The sequence below is a fragment of the Vipera berus genome (genome assembly GCF_964194415.1).
Source record: "Vipera berus genome assembly, chromosome: W".
In the NCBI taxonomy this organism is placed as follows: Eukaryota; Metazoa; Chordata; class Lepidosauria; order Squamata; family Viperidae; genus Vipera; species Vipera berus.
The window spans coordinates 65,269,850-65,283,659 of NC_138210.1; the positions used below are offsets into that span (position 1 = coordinate 65,269,850).

General features: G+C 41.6%; 1 protein-coding gene across 1 annotated transcript; it reads left to right on the forward strand.

Moving 5' to 3' along the window:
* Positions 1 to 963: 963 nt before the first annotated feature.
* LOC308676373 (olfactory receptor 4Q3-like) lies at positions 964 to 3,593 on the forward strand (the record flags this gene model as incomplete). Its single annotated transcript, XM_081342186.1, has 2 exons — positions 964 to 973; positions 2,635 to 3,593. 2 exons carry the CDS (start codon positions 964 to 966, stop codon positions 3,591 to 3,593), a joined length of 969 nt encoding a protein of 322 aa, XP_081198312.1.
* Between the last annotated feature and the right edge of the window lie 10,217 nt (positions 3,594 to 13,810).

Below are 13,810 nucleotides of genomic sequence, written 5' to 3' on the forward strand. Positions count from 1 at the left end.
CAAAGAGGAAAAGAGGAAAAAGGGTAAGGTGTGATCTTTATTGCATCTCGGAGGTCTGTCTAAGCAAGCAGAATGAACAGATAATGTGAGATTCCCCCACTTGGTTTCAGAAATAAAGTAACCGTAGAAGGTAGGTGAGTCCTGAACAAATCAGGGCTACAAATTCAAAATTAAGAATTTTGGAGTGGCTTTGATATGCAGTGAGGATCTTGTCTATTTTGGGATGGGGGTTTGAGGAACTTGAGAAGAAGGATTTGTAAGTTCCATTTCTGCATTGATGCTATCCTGAGTTATTAGTCATTATCCTGAGATGGAGTGCTACTTATTCTTTATTTATTTTTCCCTCTTCAACACTTTACCAATTTCCTTGATCTCTCAAGGGACCACAATTCTAAAGATATTATAAGGCAGGCTAACGATACATCTTGGGAATTAGAAGTAGAATGATGGCCATGGAATCATGGACAGTTAGCGATCCTGAGAGATGGATGGTTTAAAGGTGGACTTAGCTAGAGACCTTAGAGTGGGATCCCAACCCACCGTTTTGTCCATTCTTTTGGAGAATATGTCAAGGGCTGGAGAAATCAAGAGATTCAGGCAGTTCAAATGAGTATAAAGATTTATTACAAGCTTAAGATCTCTACAAGAATCTAAACTACTAACGGTCAAGGGAAATTAGTGGGAGTTAAGAATAGAAAGGAATTCAAGGTGGACTGGACCTAGATCTTTTTTGGGCATGCGGGAACTCATGACTGATGATGCATTTGACCCTTCCCTCCAGGTCAGCCTGGTCATCTCCTACAGAATAGCTATAAAACAATGTTGGCTTATTCTCTCTGTCGCTGTCTGTCTCTCGTCTCTGTCTCTCTTTCCCTCTCTCTCTCTCTCTCTCTCTGTGTGTGTGTGTGAGCATGCACACACACATATCATATGTGTTCTATATACCTTGGTGGAATGAGTGCGATGGTAGTCGGTATCCTGTTCCCACTGTGCTAGTTGCTCTTATTCTAATACCACAGAAATAGTTTACTGACCTAAAATCCAGAGCAGCTTTACAAGCACACAAGCAAGAAGAAAAGGGAAGACAAATCTCACACAGATTCACATGCACGTACAGAATTTTCTAGCTACATGCCTATTTAACTGGTGCATAATTCTCCCTACACATTGTGCTGACTTCTGATCATTCAGATCAGATTGCCATAACACATTTTTCAAGACTCTGAAAATGTTTTGCTACAGTGAGTGAATAAATAAATCTCGACTCTTATGCTTCTGTTTATCTCCTGATCAGAAATAGCAGATCTGATATAGGTTCACGTCTTCAGGATTTAGTCAAAAGTTGGATGAATATCTGACCATCGAGAACTATGTGTGGACTTAAATCTGAGACTCTTTGTCAGCGGGAGTTAATTCCAGATCAGCAGACACGATCTACGTATTTAAGGTGTTATATTTTCCCCTTGAAAAATTATGAGAATTTTTGAGTTCGAAAAGAGCAGAATGGGGATCTAACTTCCACTCGCTACTTCCCATAGAACCTCGGAATCAAGTAATTCTTGCAAAGAATCATATCTTAAATGGACTTTGGCTGGATAGGGAAAGTCATTCCTTGTCATCCTTAGCTGGACAATTTTAGGAGTCCTTTTCCATGGTGTTACTTGATGGTTAATGGTTCCTTTCTATGCTAGATTTCTCTGCTTCTTAGATCATATCAGTGTATGCAACTTGGAGCATTACTGCTGTCATTAGTACTATTAATTTTTTTAATCTTCTGGAGATCTTTGCAGTACTGGTGGAAAAGATTCTGGACATATCTGTTTATTTTGTGTTTGAGAAGCTACTTAAACGAGATCATGTGTCATCTCCAGAAAAACGTTGTATTTCATGAGCTGCATATGAACTGTTTCATTTTTATTTTTCCATTATGAAAATGGAATGGATTAATGAATAAATTGATCTATACTGGGTGGGGTAAAATTTAGAATCTGCTTTCAGGTTCAGTGGAACTTTGGCTTCTATCCCAATGAGAAACTGGTAGCCTTCCCAAAACTGAAGAATTGCAGTAACCCAGCATCTACTTACCCATGAAAACTCAGGTTTCTATGAACTGACTTGGAGTAGACAATGTGAAAGGCAATCTGAAGGGTGTCTTGTAATAGATATTGAAGTTAACATTGCTTCTCTTTGCACTAGGTGGCATCGGAGGGTCATTTTATTCCTATGCAAATTTTTTATTGATCCATGTTATCACGAACTGTTAGAAGTTGTGAAGCTAACTTGGAATAGTTTTTTTATTATTTTATTTTAATTCCATTTATATCCCGCCCTTCTCCGAAGACTCAGGGCGGCTTACAAGCTTAGCAGTAGCCTTCATTCTATGTATATGCCTGCTTATTAGGGCTTTCACACACACACACCCCAAGCGGCATTATTACAAAGTCAGCTTAATTGCCCCCAACAATCTGGGTCCTCATTTTACCTACCTCGGAAGGATGGAAGGCTGAGTCAACCTTGAGCCTGGTGGGACGCGAACCTGCACTAATTGCAGGCAGCTGGTGTTACTTAAGGAGGCATTAGCCACTGCTCCACCAAGGCAGTTGTGGAGCTAAACTATTCTTTTTTTCTTCCAAGGTCCTGTCACCTTCATGAATGCCTCCAGAGTTGCCGAATTCACCTTCTTGGGTCTTTCCAGATCTCGACCCACCCAACTCCTTCTATCTGTCTTGGTCATGATGTGTTATGTTGCCACACTGTTGGGTAACATTCTCATAATATTGACGGTGTATGTAGATCCATGTCTTCTAAAGTTGCCCATGTACTTTTTCTTAGCAAATTTATCCATCATCGATGCTGCTTTGGGTTCAGTGGTGGCTCCCAAGGTGGCAACAGACCTGATCGTCTGTGGCAGGACAATCTCATTTGCGGGCTGTATGTCCCAGATCTTTTTCCTACACTTCCTTGGAGGTTCAGAGATGTTCCTCCTTACCCTCATGGCCTACGATCGCTATGTGGCCATTTGCCATCCACTGACATACACAACCAAGATGGACCGGCCACGCTGCATTAGACTGTTGTGTTGGTGTTGGGCTGGAGGCCTCCTTCACTCTGGCAGCCAAGTGTTCCTGGTCCTGCGGCTCCCGTTCTGTGGGCCAAATGAAGTGGACAATTTCTTTTGTGATGTTCCACAGATTGCCAAACTGGCTTGTGTTGATACCCAAGTGACTGAGATACTCTTGCTGGCGAACAGTGGTCTCCTGTCCCTGATGTGCTTCATTATTTTGCTGATCTCCTATGCCATCATCTTGACCACACTCCAAGGACGTTTCGGAGAGGGTGGAGGGAAGGCTCTGTACACCTGCAGCTCTCATTTAATAGTTGTCAGCCTCATTTTTGTACCATGTCTTTTTGTGTACCTTGTCCCCCTGTTTAACACCAGTGTGAACAAAATGGCTTCCATATTCTACACAATAGTCACTCCTCTTCTCAATCCTATCATATACACCTTAAGAAACCGAGATATGAGGGACGCTATGAGCCAAATACAGAGAAAATACATCTTTCCCATTGTTGCACCACAGAAGAAAACTTAGCACTAATTGGTTTACAAATCTTTGGGTGAGGTGGGGCTGATGGCTCACTTTTGATATTTTTTCTGAATACTGAAAGTGAATATTTCTTTATGCAAATAAATATGTAGATATGGAAACCCATATATATATATATATAAATCTTGATCTGTGTATTAATATTTTAATTATTTTTCTATTTGCTTTATAACCTGAGAGTCACCTTTCATGGGAGATGGATGGAATGAAAATTAATTAATTAATTGAATCCCGTGGACTCCCTCAGATGGAGCACATTCATATTTTTCAGAGGCATCCCCCCACTTCCTTGGCATATCAGAAACTAATCATGAATAAACTAGTTACTGCAAATTGCCACAATTTTTAAACATATTTAATTTACATTTAATCACAATAAAGACATTACCTGTCATGTGTCTATAATTATCTAGGTGTTACAAGTGATGGCTTGATAACAGTTATTCAATAAAGTAGCATCATTTCCCTTTACTTAAATGTGTAATATTCATTTGTTCACATCCTTTCTTAGCAACTTTCTGTTCTAGAATCCAAGAAGAGACTTCAAACCCATGAAGTGGGTTGATACCCCATATCTGAATCTTTGACTCCAACAGACCTTTCAGAAGATGCTTCACCATAGAAGCCAAGGATAATTTCATTGGAAGGTCATTCCATAACTAAGGGCCCACTCCCAAAAGACCCTGCTCCTCATGAAACCTTGAGTTTTTTTGTATGTGTTTGTGTGTGTCTATTACATGCATACATATGTACCTCAAATCAGTTTTGACTCTGGGGGACTATATGGGCAAGATTATAGAGGTTTTTTGGCAACGTTTTAGGAAGTCACTTGCTACTTCCTTCTTCTTCTTCTTAGGAAGAAAGGTAATTGGGTCAAAGTCACCCTATTGGCTGAGAGTAATTGGATCAAAGTCACCCAATTGGCTCCTGGACCTAAGGCAAGATTAACTTGGGTATACATGTTTCTCAGGAATACTCAGCTCAAGGCAGAGTCTGGTCCAGGCCAGAGCAAGGATACCTCCATTTGCACATCTCATATCATGGTGGTAGCTCTGTGTTTTGGACCTTGCATCTACATTTGTCTACTCTAGTGAAAAGGACTAGAGATGACATGATAGTGTTCCAATATCTAAGGAGCTGCCACAAAGAAGAGGAGGACAATCTAGTCTCATGAAGGCAGGGCAAGAAGCAATGGATGGAAACTAATCAAGGAGAAAAGCAACCTAGAACTAAGGAGAATTTTCCTGACAGTTAGAACAATTAATCAGTGGAACGACTCGCCTCCAGAATTGTGGGTGCTCCATTATTAGAGGTTTTTAAGAAGAAACTGGACAACCATTTGCTCAGAATGGTTCAGGATCTCCTACTATTGACAGGAGGTTGGACTACTAAAAGATTTCCAAGGCCCTTCGCAACATTCTTATTCCACGTTCTACTTTGCCACTTATTTCCTAGGAACTATAGAGGGATTGGACAACCATTTTTCTGAAATGGTGTAGAGTTTCCTACTTAAGCAAGAGGTTGGAGTAGACGACCTCCAAGATCCCTTCCAACTCTGTTATTCTCTTATTTGTGCTCATCACTTCTGCAGCTTTTTCTTGGATAAGGCAGCTTCTGTTCTCTACACTGTCACCACTCCCATCCGGAGTCCCTTCATTTACACCCAGAGGAGCCAAACATTCCAAGTGGCTTTGGAAAATCTCGAGGGAAGACAAGGAAAAGTGATGCCCTGACTCTAGACATGTCTTTTTTATTCCAGAGAGTCCAAACTCTTCAATTAAAAGAAAGTTAATGAGAGATAACTATCTCGGGAGTGTTAATAGCCAATACTTGTAATTCCATTGCATGAAAAGTCATTGGGATCCACCTAAATTATTTTCTACTTGCAAGGGAAGAAGTGTTACGAATTGTGGATGTTCCACTGGCACTTGGAAAAGTCTGGGAATTGAATTTCACACATCATAAAGTTGCCAAGGTTGAGAACCCCTGAACTAGACACTCTATGAACAAGGGTGCTGCAGCTCTTGAAAGTGTATGCCTTTTAACAGAATTTGCTAGTCAGAAAAACTGCTCTTAGCCTCCTGGTTTTTTGACACCACACACTAACATGACTAACATACCACAACTACTACAAGGAAAGGTCAGGATTGAGTGTAGATGCAGCATAATTAGAAAAGAAGGCTGTATGCCAAAAAAGCCAACACAGTGCTAGGCTGCATTAACAGAGGGATAGAATCAAGATCACGTGAAGTACTAATACTACTTTACAGTGCCTTGGTAAGGCCACATCTGGAATACTGCATCCAGTTTTGGTCACCACGATGTAAAAAAGATGTCGCGACTCTAGAAAGAGTACAGAGAAGAGCAACAAAGATGATTGGGGGACTGGAGGCTAAACATATAGGGAACGGTTGCTGGAATTGGGTATGTGTAGTTTAATGAAGAGAAGGGTGAGGGGTGACATGATAGCAGTGCTCCAATATCTCAGGGGCTGCCACAAAGAAGAGGGAGTCAAGCTATTCTCCAAAGCATCTGAAAGCAGGACAAGAAGCAACGGATGGAAACTAGTCAAGGAGAGAAGCGATCTAGAAATAAGGAGAAACTTCCTGACAGTTAGAACATCTAACCAGTGGAACAACCTGCCTCCAGAAGTGCTGAATGCTCCAACACTGGAAGTTTTTAAGAAGAGACTGGACAGCCATTTGTCTGAAATGGTATAGGGTTTCCTGCCTGAGCAGGGGGTTGGACTAGATGACCTCCAAGGTCCCTTCCAACTTATTATTATTATTATTATTATTATTATTATTATTATTATTATTATTATTATTATTATTATTATTATTATTATTATTATTATTATTATTATTATTATTATTATGTTATATTGACCCTCCTCTGCTCTTGACTCTCACCAAAGAAAAGAGTGTTTGTTGTTGTTGTTGTTGTTAGCTGCGAAGTCGTGTCCGACTCATCGCGACCCTATGGACAACGTTCCTCCAGGCCTTCCTGTCTTCCACCATCTTCTGGAGGCCATTTAAGCTCACGCCTACTGCTTCAGTGACTCCATCCAGCCACCTCATTCTCTGTCGTCCCCTTCTTCAATTGCCCTCGATCTTTCCCAGCATTAGGCTCTTCTCCAGTGAGTCCTTCCTTCTCATTAGGTGGCCAAAGTATTTGAGTTTTAGCTTCAGGATCTGGCCTTCTAAAGAGCAGTCAGGGTTGATCTCCTCTAGGACTGACCGGTTTGATCGCCTTGCAGTCCAAGGGACTCGCAGGAGTCTTCTCCAGCACCACAGTTCAAAGGCCTCAATTCTTTGGCGCTCAGCCTTTCTTATTGTCCAACTTTCACTGCCATACATTGCAACTGGGAAGACCATAGCCTTGACTATACGCACTTTTGTTGACAGGGTGATGTCTCTGCTTTTTAGTGTGCTGTCTAGATTTGCCATGGCTTTCCTCCCCAGGAGCAAGCGTCTTTTAATTTCTTGGCTACAGTCGCCATCTGCAGTGATCTTGGAGCCCAGGAAAACAAAATCTGTCACTACCTCCATTTCTTCCCCATCTATTTGCCAGGAATTGAGAGGGCCAGATGCCATGATCTTGGTTTTCTTAATGTTAAGTTTCAACCCAAGTTTTGCACTCTCCTTCTTCACCCGCAACAAGAGGCTCTTTAGTTCTTCTTCACTTTCTGCCATTAGAGTGGTATCATCTGCGTATCTTAGGTTGTTGATATTTCTTCCAGCAATCTTAATTCCAACTTTTGATTCATCTAGCCCTGCCTTTCTCATGATGTGCTCTGCATATAAGTTAAATAGGCAGGGCGACAGTATACAGCCTTGCCGGACTCCTTTCCCAATTTTGAACCAATCAGTGGTTCCGTGTCCAGTTCTCACTGTTGCTTCTTGACCCGCATATAGATTTCTCAAGAGACAAATAAGATGGTCTGGTACTCCCATCTCTTTAAGAACTTGCCACAGTTTGTTATGATCCACACAATCAAAGGCTTTAGCATAGTCAATGAAGCAGAAGTAGATGTTTTTCTGGAACTCCCTAGCTTTCTCCATGATCCAGCCTATGTTGGCAATTTGATCTCTAGTTCCTCTGCCTCTTCGAAATCCTGCCTGTACTTCTGGTAGTTCTCGATCCACATACTGCTGAAGTCTAGCTTGTAGGATTTTAAGCATGACTTTACTAGCATGAGAAATGAGTGCAATGGTGCGATAGTTTGAACATTCTTTGGCACTGCCTTTCTTTGGAATTGGAATTAGCTTTGTTGTTGCTCAGCTTTTCTAAGGCCCACTTCACTTCACATTCTAGGATGTCTGGCTCGAGGTCAGTGACCACCTCATTGTGATTATCTGGGACGTTAAGCTCATTCTTGTATAGTTCTTCTGTGTAATTTTGCCACCTCTTCTTAATCTCATCTGCCTCTGTTAGGTCCCTGCCATTTTGGTCCTTTATCATGCCCATTTTTGCATGGAATGTTCCCTTCATCTCTCCAATTTTCTTGAAAAGATCTCTGGTCCTCCCTATTCTATTGTTTTCTTCTATTTCTTTGCACTGTTCATTTAAGAAGGCATTCTTATCTCTTCTAGCTATTCTCTGGAATTCTGCATTCAATTGGGCATATCTATGTTTTTCTCCCTTGCCTTTCGCTTTCCTCCTTTCCTCCGCTATTTGCAAAGCTTCCTCAGACAGCCATTTTGCTTTCTTGCATTTCTTTTTCTTTGGGATGGTTTTGGTTGCTACCTGTTGTACAATGTCGCGAACCTCTGTCCATAGTTCTTCAGGCACTCTGTCTATCAGATCTAATTCCTTAAATCTATTTGTCACCTCTACTGTATATTCAACAGGGATATGATTTAATTCATACCTGAGTGGCCTAGTGCTTTTCCCTACTTTCTTCAGTTTAAGCCTAAACTTTGCAAGGAGAAGCTCATGGTCTGAGCCACAGTCAGCTCCTGGTCTTGTTTTTACCGACTGTATAGAGCTTCTCCATCTTTGGCTGCAGAGCATATAGTCGATCTGATTTCTGTGATGACCGTCTGGTGATGTCCATGTGTAGAGCCGTCTCTTGGGTTGTTGGAAAAGAGTGTTTGCTATGACCATCGTATTCTCTTGACAAAATTCTATCAGCCTGTGCCCTGCTTCATTTTGTACTCCAAGGCCAAACTTGCCTGTTATTCCAGTTATCTTTTGGCTTCCTACTTTAGCATTCCAATCCCCCATGATGATAAGGACATCATTTTTGGGTGTTAGTTCTATAAGGTGCTGTAGAGCTTCATAGAACCGATCAATTTCATCCTCTTCAGCACCGGTGGTTGGGGCATAGACTTGGACTACTGTGATATTGAATGGTTTGCCTTGGATTCGAACTGAGATCATTCTGTCATTTTGAGGATTGTATCCTAGTATTGCTTTTCCTACTTTTTTATTGACTATGAAGGCTACTCCATTTCTTCTAAGGGATTCTTGCCCGCAGTAGTATACCTGATGGTCATCTGAATTAAATTCACCAATTCCTGTCCATTTTAGTTCGCTGATACCTAAGATGTCGATGTTCAGTCTTGACATCTCTTGTTTGACCACGTACAGCTTTCCTTGATTCATGGATCTTACATTCCAGGTTCCTATGGAGAGAAAATCTTTACAGCATCGGACTTTCCTTTCACCACCAGACACATCCACAGCTGAGCGTCCTTTCGGCTTTGGCCCAGTCGCTTCATTCTTTCTGGCGCTACTAGTACTAGCCCTCTGCTCTTCCCCAGTAGCATATTGGACGCCTTCCGACCTGAGGGGCTCATCTTCCAGCATCATATCGTTTTGCCTTTTGGTACTGTCCATAGGGTTTTCATGGCAAAGATACTGGAGTGGGTTGCCATTTCCTTCTCCAGTGGATCACGTTTTGTCAGAACTCTCAGCTATGACCTGTCCGTCTTGGGTGGCCCTGCACGGCATAGCTCATAGCTTCATTGAATTATGCAAGCCCCTTCGCCACGACAAGGCAGTAATCCATGAAGGGGGAAAAGAGTGTTACTTTCTCACAAATCCAGAGACAGGGAAGAAATACATTTGGTTTACAGAGTTGCATAAATGCATTTATTTAGTCATTTTCAAACAATACACTTGAAACCAATACATTTGCCTTTTTCTGTAATTTGCAAGGAAGTCCTTCAATTAATCAAGAGGTGTAGTGGGTTACGATTTCAGGCTAGACACCAGAAGATCATAAGTCCTAGATCCACTTGTGGTGCTAAGATAGTTGGTGACCTTGGGCTAGACATTTTCTCTCAGTCCTAGGAAAAAGGCAATGATAGATTACTCCTGGAAAACCCTTCAGTAGCCCATGACATAACTCAGGTCTGAGACTTCCCACACATCACTTACACCCCAGATGGCAAGCTCAGGATCCAAAGAGATCTTGACAGACTTGAACAATGGGCCTTATCCAACAAACTGAAATTTAATGTGGAGAAAAGCAAGGTTTTACACCTAGGCAGGAAAAAACAACAACAAAGGTATGAGTACAGATTAGGCAAACCCTGGCTCAAAAACAGTAACTGGGAGAGGGACCTTGGAGTCCTATTGGAGGGTCACTTAAACATGAGCCAGCACAGTGTGGCAGCAGTCAAAAAAGCTAACACAATCCCTGGGTTGTATAAACAGAGGCATAGAATCAAGATCACACAAAATACTAGTACAACATTATAAATCCTTAGTAAGACCACACCTGGAATACTGCATCCAGTTTTGGTCACCACATTACAAAATAAGACATTGAGATTTGGGAAAAAGTGCAAAGAAGAGCAACTAAAATGATTAAGGAGAGACAAAAACATATGGAGAATGCTTGCAGGATTTGGGCATGGCCAGTCTAGAGAAAAGAAGGATTAGGGATAGCAGTATTCCAGTATTTGACTGGCTGCCACCAAGAAGAAGGGGACAACTCATTTTCCAAAACACCAGAAGGCAAGACAAGAAACAATGGAGGGAAACTAATCAAGGAGAAAAGCAACCTGGAATTAAAGAGAAACTTCCTAATAGTGAGGACAATTAACGGGTGCAACAGCTTGCCTTCAGAAGTTGTGGATGCTTAATCACTGGACATTTTTAAGAAAAAACTGGACAGCCGCTTGTCTGAAATGGTCTGAAAAGGGTCTCCTGCTTGAGCAGGGGGTTGGACTAGAAGACCTCCAAGGTCCCGTCCAGCTCTATTCTGATCGATTGTATTGGCCGCCTCAATGGAAGCATCTAGCCAGCTTTATTATCTAAGCAGGGCTGGTCCCAATTTGTACTTGAAAGGGCAAAAGGAGTAGGCTAGACTAGGAGATAACAATTCCTCCCCAAAGAGGAAGTTTGAAAATTAATCCTGTACCATTGTCAATACATACAGAATAACAGAATAACAGGGTCGGAAAGGACCATTGAAGGATTCCTAGTCTAACCCCCAGCTCAAGCAGAAGACCCTATACTACTCTGGACAAATTGCTATCCAATCTCTTCTTTAATATGCCCAGTGATGGAGTACCCACAACTTCTGAAGGCAAGACATTCCACTGATTAACTGTTGTCTAGAAAATTCTATTTAGTTCTAAGTTGGCTCTCTGCATGACAACTTTCCATCTGTTGCTTTTGACCTGCCCTTGGGTGCTTCAGAAAATAGGTTGACCCCCACCCTCTTCAGTGTGACAACCCCTCATATATTGGAAGACTATCATGTCACCTCTAGTCATGACATAGTATTCCTATGCTATCTGCTTTCATACATTACACAGGTATTAAAGGTAAAGGTAAAGGTAAAGTTTTTCCCGCACATGTGTGCTAGTCGTTTCCAACTCTAGGGGCCGGTGCTCAACTCCATTTCAAAGCCGAAGAGCCAGCGTTTGTCCGAGGACATCTCTGTGGTCATATGGCCCGCATGACTAGACACCAAAGGCGCACGGAACGCTGTTACCTTCCCACCGTAGTGGTCCCTATTTTTCTACTTGCATTTTTACGTGCTTTCGAACTGCTAGGTTGGCAGAAGCTGGGACGAGTAACAGGCGCGCTCACTGTGTTATGCGGCACTCGGGATTTGACCCGCCAAACTGCCGACCTTCTGATCGACAAGCTCAGCGTCCTAACCCGCTGAGACACTGCGTCCCTTTTATACAGGTATTAACATAATTCTAAAAAATGCAAAAAAAATAGACAGGAGTACAGATAACAAGGAACACATCAATGTTCTTTAATATCAGCATGTTGCTTACAGACCCTTCATATTTTTCAGCTCTGAGTGTAACCTTTAGACCTATCTGGGGACTTCCTTAAAGTTTTGTCTTCTTCATCCCTCAAGGGAAAGAGACAAGTTGCACTTTTAATGATTTCCCCACAGAATTCACATATCTTCTAGTGAATCCTTAAGTGTTGCCTGATCCCAGATCCTTATGCCATTATGCTGTTGCATTTTGTAGGTCAACTTAGATGTTCTTGAGAAGATGATCCTCCCAGAACAGGAGTTCCTTTGTTGGCAGAAAGGAGTTGCTTCCTCTCTTCAACTCTGTTGCTGGTAAGTATTACTAAAGCTTTGTTAATCACGGTAAATGGAGACGTGACATCAAATTATCCATTGATATCAGAAACTTCTTTATTTTACAATAGCAGTTTGCCTCACAGAGGATGCTCCATACATGCAGTAGGAAATAATTGGCTACTTCTACAACTACCTGTCTGTTATTTAATTTTTGAATTTTTCTTCTAACATGTTTAAATCGGCAATGGGAATTTTACACTGGTGCAGAAAGGTGGGGGGAGATGAACATAATATGAGAAATATATGTTATCAATAAAGGTAATGGTAAAAGTTCATTAGGAATTGAGATTAAGGAAATTTCCAAAAAAAAAAAAACATTTCAGACAAAAAATAAATGAAGGGAAAAAATGGTTTTGGACTATTTGTCAGGTTTAAGAATAAATCAGGAGTTGCGGGGATATCAGGAATAAAGCAAAGAAATGTGCTGAGAGAGACAGGAGGAAAAAAATTCAAAGAACAACAGCAACAAAGGCAGTGGCGTAATGAGTATTATAGTTTCAAAAGGAAGGAAAACCAGCTCTCAAAGGGTCACCACCTCTGATATACACTACATAATTATGACAAAAATAAATAAATACAGAATTATGCATATACTCACATACGTATATTATATGACATAGAGAGACAGTCTAGTTCGGATTATGTATACCTGTGCATGGCAAGAAAAACGAATCTTTTGAGTTTACCAGACGGATGGCATAAGGAACGAAGCTATCACAGAATCAGGTAGTCCTGCTAATTACCTTAATCTATGAGGGAATTTATAAGGAACGCGGTGGCTCAGTGGGTTAGGACGCTGAGCTTGTCGATCAGAAGGTCGGCAGTTTGGCGGGTCGAATCCCGAGTGCCGCGTAACAGAGCGAGCGCCTGTTACTCGTCCCAGCTTCTGCCAACCTAGCAGTTCGAAAGCACGTAAAAATGCAAGTAGAAAAATAGGGACCACCACGGTGGGAAGGTAACAGCGTTCCGTGCGCCTTTGGCGTCTAGTCATGCCGGCCACATGACCATGGAGACATCCTCGGACAAGCGCTGGCTCTTCGGCTTTGAAACGGAGATGAGCACTGGCCCCTAGAGTCGGAAAAGACTAGCACGCATGTGCGGGGGAACCTTTACCTTTACCTTTTATGAGGGAATTACATACGTTTAAATCAGAAGGTCACAGAATTGCAAATATAATGGGAGCTCTAAACATAATGGGGGAAAATTATCCCAATTCCATCCTGTCGTCAAGGTTTAACACAACGTGGACAAACTGAACTGCTTATTATGTACTAGAATATTGTCCTTTTCACTTTTTTCTTCCCCTCCTTTTCCACTCTTTCTATTTTTGTTTTCTGTTCTTTTTTTTCCCTTCCTTTATTTCAGTAAATGTTTCCCATCTCCTAGTGGGTCTACCTCTGATAAAGTAGTGGAAGGTAAAATTAATGGAGCTGTATGTGAATAATTCTGCCCTTAGTTTGCATCAGTTCTTTGTCTTCATTCAGTTGATCGGTTTCTTATTTCCCTCTCTTTTTCCCACCACTGATGCCCATTCCATTTTCCTTTTGTTTCCAAAAAATTGAAGACTGGAACAAGAGTCGCTGAATCTGCAACGGTAGAGTCACCTTCTGCCCCATTTCACCCACCATCT